The sequence below is a fragment of the Corylus avellana genome, chromosome ca2 (genome assembly GCF_901000735.1).
Source record: "Corylus avellana chromosome ca2, CavTom2PMs-1.0".
Taxonomy (NCBI): domain Eukaryota; kingdom Viridiplantae; phylum Streptophyta; class Magnoliopsida; order Fagales; family Betulaceae; genus Corylus; species Corylus avellana.
The window spans coordinates 31,069,910-31,078,059 of record NC_081542.1 but is presented as its reverse complement, the minus strand read 5'-3'; the positions used below and the strand labels follow the sequence as shown (position 1 = coordinate 31,078,059).

Sequence of the window (8,150 nt, the reverse complement as noted above, 5' to 3'; positions counted from 1 at the left end):
TAGAGAATTGGGATTCTATAAGGTAGTACTAGCAAGTCATATTTTTCAAGTGGTGCAAGCTCCGAATCGAGATAGAAGACATTAGAGCGGTTAGGCCCATTATAAACATCTAATCGAGAAAGCTAGAGGAGTATTAATGTATTTGCACAAATCAAATGTTAATCATGCCGAACAAAATCTAAATGATACAATCCATGGTCTTGCGAAGAAAGCATTATCTATTAACGGGAAACAAGCTTTTTTATATGAAAGAAAAAGTATGGTTTTCATAAACTTTGTAGGCTTTTTTTATATGAAAGAAAAAGTATGGGTTTCATAAATTTTGTAGGGTTTTGAGAATGAGATATTTTCTTTGGCCAATTTTATCGGCATTTATTAACTCTCCCATATGTATGGTTTAGTATATATCATGACCAAGTCATGATCTCAAAAAGTATGTAAGAAAAAAGTCGACCAAACAGTGCGGGATTCAAACTTGTAATAAATTATCGGTTCTTTAATTCTACTCATGCTTCCCTTCAATCACGTCTTTCTTTCTTTCGTCCATGCGACAGATTAAAAAATAATAATAATAAAAAAATCAGAAAATTGGATAGAGTTGAAAAAGTTTTTTTTCACCAAGTCTATAAAAATAACACGTGTCTTTTTAATTTGTAAAAAACACATGCTTTTTTTAATTTAATGAACAAAATTAGAATAAATTTTATTAAAAACTCGTGCATATATCTCACATATTATTAAAAAAATATACATATGTCGTTTTATATATTAGGTTAAAAAAATTCTTCAAACTAAATTTGAAGGAAAACTCTGTTCAAGGAAATTCCCATACGCTTTTAGGTGATTTAAATTAAAGTTCAAAAACTCTTAATTATGGGTATTGAACTTTCAATTCTTCATTTCTTTAGGATTTTCCATTAAATATTATCAAAATTCTCAAAATACCCCTATTTTTTATTATAAAAAATTATAGAGATTTAAGCCTTAACATATTTGTAATATTTTTGCAACATCTTTACAATATTTTATTTATAAAAAAAATTGGTATTTCAAAAATTTTGATAAGATTGAACAGAAAATCCAAACAAATAAAGGTAATTAAAAGTTTGATCATTTTAATTGAGAATTTTTAAAATTTAAAAATAGTATAAAAAAAAGGAGTTAAAATTAAGGAATAGTTTTACCAAGTTTAAGAAGAAGAAAAAATAGTAATTTCTTAATGCATGTGAGCAAAAAGAAAAAAACAAACAAACAAATTGGAAGTTATGCCCGTGAAAAAGTGGATCGATCACATCTAAAGCACAATCAGTTAATAGTATTTCGTTATCATATGATAGTATTATTGACGGGAGCAAGTATTCTCATAATTTGTTCTCAATCAGTCATTTCGTTTATACAGTTCAAAACATTGTCTTCCTTAATCTATATATATTAACGTGAATTTAACAGAACACGTTTTAGGTTTCTAGAATGTTTCAACTATGCATCTACTTAATTTAATTTGGGGAGTCTAACTCTTCATGTTAATTTTTAACACTCATACAAGTTAACGTGTCGTGTTTTAAGTAGTTTTTCTTTTACTTTTTCAAGGTTTTGTCTGTGTAGTGATTTCAGTTAAGTATATTTTTCAGCGTTTCGCTCATATTGGAAATTAATGACAAAAACGTAGACAATAGCTACCACAACGATGGTCGGCTGGCAACGAGTAGCAACCTTCAGCAACGACTTCTAGCCGCTGGCGAGAAAGAGGATTGGTATTATGGGTCAAGAAGAATAAGCTTAAACTTGAAAATTGATTTACATAAATCAAAAGGGAAAACCATTTTACATCGCTTAAAAGAGGTCTTCCTAGTCAACTCTATTAAATTTTTTACTAACAGAGACTTAATAAACTGATGTGTAACTCATTCATTAATACTCGTTACATTTTTCTTAATTAATTGTTTTACTTTTCTCATTTTTCTTAATTAATTGTTTTACTTTTCTCCATTGAATGAGTTACGCATCACTTTAGTAAGTCTATGTTAGTAAAAAATATAATACCCCTAACATTTTTCTTTTCAATTTTACCAAGATTTTCCGTCATAATAAATACCAAAAAAAAATATAGAAAAAATTTTTTTATTCAGTTGAAACAATCATAGCCTAAAGTAACTAACATGCACATAAGAAATAATTTAAAATACGTTACATCAATCAATATAAAATGAGCCGTAAAAAACATCATTAACATTGGAAATCAAGGAAAAACGTGTCTCTAAAGTAGCAAATCTAGATTGAATTCCAAAAATAAGTGGTCTGGATGATGATCCAACATAGTCTTCTGATTACAACAAAGAGCCTTGACCCAAATGATCCCAACAGTAACATCCTTTGACGTTTGCATTACCTCAACTCCACGTTGCCGTCACGGATACACCCAACTCCATAAATAAGAGTGCTCTGTCACTCTGATTCCTCAGCACCAAAACCATGGCGTCTCTACCCTCTTCCTTGTCCCCTGTACTTTTGATACTCCTGCTGTCAGCTTCATTCGCAGCTTCAGCTTCAACTATTCAAGAACAATTCATCCAATGCCTCTCTGTTAATTCTCAAAATATTTCCATTCCACTTGCCACAGCCTTTTTCACCCAAAACAATTCTTCCTTTCCCACTGTTCTTGAATCCACTGCACAAAATCTCAGATACTTGGTCCCTTCAGCGCCGAAGCCTGAGTTCATCTTCTTGCCGGTGCATGAATCCCACGTCCAAGCGTCGGTGATTTGTTCCAAGCAGCTCCGAATACACCTCAGAGTCCGAAGCGGAGGCCACGACTATGAAGGGCTCTCTTACGTTTCCCAAATCGAATCGCCTTTCATTGTTCTTGATCTTGCCAAGCTTCGATCCATAAACGTTGATTTACAAGACAACACTGCTTGGGTTCAGGCCGGCGCAACAATTGGTGAAGTTTACTACAGAGTCTCTGAGAAAAGCCAAACACATGGCTTCCCGGCCGGCCTCTGCACCAGCTTAGGCGTCGGCGGGCACATTACCGGAGGCGCGTACGGACCCTTGATGAGAAAATACGGCCTTGGAGCCGACAATGTTGTCGATGCTCGGATTGTCGACGTTAATGGCAGAATTCTAGACCGGGAAGCCATGGGAGAAGATCACTTTTGGGCAATTAGAGGCGGTGGAGGAGGAAGCTTCGGAATCATTCTTTGGTGGAAGATAAAGCTGGTCTCTGTTCCCCCAACCGTGACAGTTTTTACCGTTACCAAAACCTTAGAACAAGGCGCAACAAAGACCCTCTATAAATGGCAGCAGGTTGCCGACAAGCTCGACGAGAATCTCTTCATAAGAGTCATCCTCCAACCGGCAAGCGCCGGCGCCGGAGCCGGAGCCAAAGGCGGAAGAACTGTAACAACTTCGTACAATGCTCTGTTTCTTGGTGGCGCCGACAAGCTCCTTCAAGTCATGCAAGAAAGCTTCCCGGAGCTGGGTTTGACGAAAGAAGATTGCACAGAAACAAGCTGGATCAAAGCCGTGCTTTATATCGCCGGGTTCCCAAGCGGAACTCCGCCGGAAGTTCTGCTCAAAGGGAAGTCGACATTCAAGAACTATTTCAAAGCAAAATCAGACTTTGTGAAAGAACCCATACCAGAGACGGCGCTGGAGGGGCTGTGGGAAAGGCTAATGGAAGAAGATAGCCCTTTGATGGTGTTCAATCCATATGGTGGTATGATGAGCAAGATTCCAGAGTCTGCAATTCCTTTTCCTCACAGAAATGGAACCTTATTCAAAATCCAGTACCTTAGTTTGTGGAAAGATGGAGATACGGACAAGGTAACTGTATACTTATCTCTAATATAAAGGGTATTTAATTTAGGACAAATTTTATTTTTGCAATTATTTTATAAAGTTTAAAACCTTTTAATTTAGGATATAAAATTTTTAATTTTTTTGTAAGGTCACCCATACATTAAGATTTTCTCTTAAATTTTAATAGAGATCCTTAAAAAGATCAAAATACTCTAGGTTTTGTTTTTTTTTTTAAATAGTTGAGACACGACCAAGATCCGTGGGACAGAAATCCACGGGTCAAGTTTGATTTTATTTTTTATTTTTATCTAAAAAAGAATTAATTTTTATTTTTAATTAAGACTAAATTTGAAATTTTTATAAAATTTTCAGGGGTACAAAGATCATATAACTCATTGCTGTCCGATTTAACCTCAAATCCTAACCCGATGAGTGAAATGAAAAAAAAAAAAAAAAAAACTGAAAGTCTGATACATTACATATATATATATATATATATATATATTAAGAGGAAAAGTGATGGAAGTTCATGAGATTTTTTTTTTTAATTTATATTTTAACACACTTCGCAAGCCTCGACATATATAATATTTAATTAAAATGTGAGATAAATGCTAAAAATAATGTTTAACTTGAAGTTATCTGCTCTGATACAATGGTAAATTAATTTATATTATAACAGGCAAAGCCGCATATGGATTGGATTAGGAACCTCTACAACTACATGGCTCCATATGTCTCAACACTGCCAAGGACAGCATACGTGAATTACAGGGATCTTGATTTGGGGATGAACAACAACGGCAGCTCGGGAGATGCAAGTGTTTGGGGCAGCAAGTATTTCAAGGATAACTTCAACAGATTGGTGAGCGTGAAGACAAAAGTTGACCCTGATAACTTCTTCAGACATGAACAGAGCATCCCACCTCTTGCAAAGGCACAGTGAGAATATGATTGGTAGAGGGCAGTTGGGGCAGCAAATTAATAGATTAGGTTTGTTTAAACTAGAGGTTAGTTGGGGCAGTAAATGAGTGTACGGGCAGGTCGAGTTTCCTTTGTACTGAATTATCAGAAGGAATAAGTGAAAACCTTTTGTCGGTTTCTTTGTTTTTTTGGGGTGGTTTTCGTCTCTTATGTTTGTTTGAAGATATAAATTACTAAATTTGTACTCTCTTTCTTTTTAAGGGTTAATTACTCCAAATCAAATGGATCTTCGATTTTACCACCAGTAGTAGCGGTCAGTGGTCTTCAGACAATCTAATGATTAGGTACACACAAGGCCCCCCAATTCAAAAGGAAAAAAAAATTGACAGTAATATATATAAGTTTTTTATTTTTATTTTTTTAGGAAGCGAGTTTGAAACTTAAAATGAGAATCTTTCACTCCTAATTAGCGTTAACCACTTTGAGTCTTACTTATATTTTGGTGGGGGCTGTGTTAGGCAATAGCTTAATTGGTTAAGAGGGAGCGCCTACGGTTATTCGCCGTTTAGGTTCTTCATAAGCAGTTCTCAGTAAATTAGTGCTACACATTCAGGTCGAGTAACTACAGTTGGTCACTCACTCCTATCTTTTTTTATTAGGAAAAAAAGAAATGGATCATCAGTTTCAAAAACTATCATTAATGAAAACGGAGTTGGTTTAGATGTGTTGTAGTTGTTTCTACCGTGCACATTTAGTTTCTCGGGCCAATTGTAAAATTTGTATCCCATTGTTGTTAGAATATTTTATTTCTTTTGCTCTTAGAGTATTTACCGGTTAAATAATGCTAGAATAAAGACGTTTGTCTTTTTTATTTTTTTAAAAATAATACGACTTTTAAAATTATCATTGAATCAAAATTTAATAAAAAATAATTCAAAATCCAACCATAATTTTAAAAGCAAACTTTCTTTTAGAGCCACAAGAAACCAATGAGGACCCGTATTAAGAACCCAACCACCACAAAGGTGAAAAGGGAAAAGTGGAGACAAAAAGGAAGATGCTCAATCTTTTAGCTTTTCATGTGTATGTAAAGCTAAAGAATTGGATGAGTTAATATGGCAGGAGACACAAACATTTTTTTTCATCTGCATATTAAATTCCCAGATTTTTTGTGTTAAATTAATGATTAAGTAGTTAAATTTACCTCTTCTTATGAGTTTAAACTTTTGGGACAATTAATAATTTAATATGGTATCAGAGCAAAAGGTCCAAGTGAAATTTACCTCTTCTTATTGGCTTAAGCTTTTGGGACAATAAGAGAAAAATTATACCAATTTTATAGTCTTCTAAATAGATTTTACATAAAATAACAATACTCAAATAATATTATTATTGTATTACAGTTTTTATTATAAGTCTATTACAAATTTCGGAAGTAAAGTCCACTTAACCCCCTCAAACTACTATCTCAATGACAATCTACCTCTCAAACTATCAATTATGACAATTTATCCCCCAAAACTATCAAAGCAATGACAATGTACCCCCAAATGCTAGCAAAATGATGAAATTACCTCTATAGAATTTTTAATAAGAAAAAAATACCCTTAAAATTTGAAAAAAAAAATTAAATTTTAGTATTTTTGTTTTTATTTTAGTAAGGGTAATTTCATTATTTTTAAAAATTTGGAATACATTGTCATTGTTTTGGTAGTTTTGAGAGTAAATTATCGCAATTGATAATTTGGGAGATAAATTATTATTGAGGTGGTAGTTTAAGAGGGTTAAATAATGAAACCTCTTGTAATCAATTAACACTTTTTACTGGTACGTATAAGGATTTTACAGAAAATGCCAAATATGTGAAAGTACAAAATTGCCATGCATGCTTGATTGATCAGCACCGACACCATAGAATAATGTCGGAGGGGTTTTGGTATGTATGGGCCAAACCATGTCTTAATGTGACCCAAGCGTTACAGGCTTCAGCTACTCGTTTGGAAATTAGTACGTACCATGTTTAAAAATATTGGGAAAAATATAAAATCAGTCCCATAATTTATTTGATTTATAATTTATTTTTTGAGGTATTAAAATAAACTCAGATGTCTATGTGGTATGTCAAAAAAATAATTTAGTATTTGCACACAAATTTCGTCAATTATCTTAACAAATTTCGATAGTGTGACACATTAGAATTAATAAAATTGTAACACGTGTCACATTTAAATAAATGCCACACTAACGAAATCTGTTAAGTCAATAGACGAAATTTAGCTGTATGAAGTAAATTGTTTCTTTTTATTTTTTATACCTAGGGACTTTGAGTTCATTTTGATACTATTGAGATCTAATTGTATATCAGATAAACCATAAAGACTAATTTTACATTTTTTTCCAAAAAAACTTAAAAGAACATTTCAATTGTATAGATTAATCCTAAAGTTCCTCTTCTCTGACGTACAATCTCTAGAGCTGACACCAAAATCCAGGGCCGCCAATATATTTTGAGGTTTAAGGCGAAAATTTTAAGTAAGGCCTTTTTTTATTTTTTTTATTTTTTATATATTTAAATATTAATTAAATAATATTTTTTTAATATATATTTTTTTTTGAACGAAAATCTGAAGATTTCATTGATTAAAAATCACAAGCATAACGCTCTTACAAAACAGTGCAAAAAACTCTTAAAGCACAAAGCATAAAACTCTACAAAATCAATTTCTTTATTAAGAAAGCATAATGGGAAATTTGTTGATGCAATTTTCTGACTTTATATATATTTCTCTCTATCATTTTTCTTCTAAACAGTTCATGTAGATTGATTTTATATAAAAATCATCGAGTAATATATCCTACTTGGACATACGTACCATGTTCTTCTTGATTTTTTTCTTTTTTTTAAAAAAAAAATTTAGTATTAGTTTCCTTAGACACAAATTATTTCCGTCTTTAACAATAATATGTGTTATTTAAGCAAATGATAAGCATATGTTTTTTTATTTTTTTTTTTTTAAAAAAAAAAGTGTTTTTCACATGCTAAAAAACATAATTTTTTTAGTAAAACTAATTTGTAAAAAAATTTTACAAACTAATTTGCAAAGGAGAACGAGGAGTTCTCCACCAATGATAGATAGAGGAGAATTTATTCCATCACCTAGTTTGGGCTCCTAGAATATGGAGTCCATGGAGCTTTCTATTTGATTGTATCAAAAGGCCTGATGAATTGAGATTTCCTTATACACTACCAAAAAAAAAAAAAAAAAAAAGAAAACCATTTAGTGGCTAGTGAATACCGATGTTTTTTTGTCCAAAAAAGTCACTATTCATTTAGTGACGTTATGGGTCACTAAACATGGGGTCTGGAAATCTTGGGTGGTGGCATTTACAATTCCAACGTCACTAAATAGAGTTTTTTTTTTTTT

The 8,150-nt window shown here is 32.4% G+C and overlaps 1 protein-coding gene across 1 annotated transcript; it reads left to right on the top strand.

The window, feature by feature from the left end:
• Nucleotides 1-2,327: 2,327 nt before the first annotated feature.
• Nucleotides 2,328-4,969, top strand: LOC132172621 (berberine bridge enzyme-like 13). The gene is made up of 2 exons (XM_059584155.1): nt 2,328-3,825; nt 4,484-4,969. The coding sequence occupies exons 1-2, from the start codon at nt 2,473-2,475 to the stop codon at nt 4,745-4,747; spliced, it is 1,617 nt and encodes a 538-aa protein (XP_059440138.1). The 5' UTR covers nt 2,328-2,472; the 3' UTR covers nt 4,748-4,969.
• Nucleotides 4,970-8,150: the final 3,181 nt, after the last annotated feature.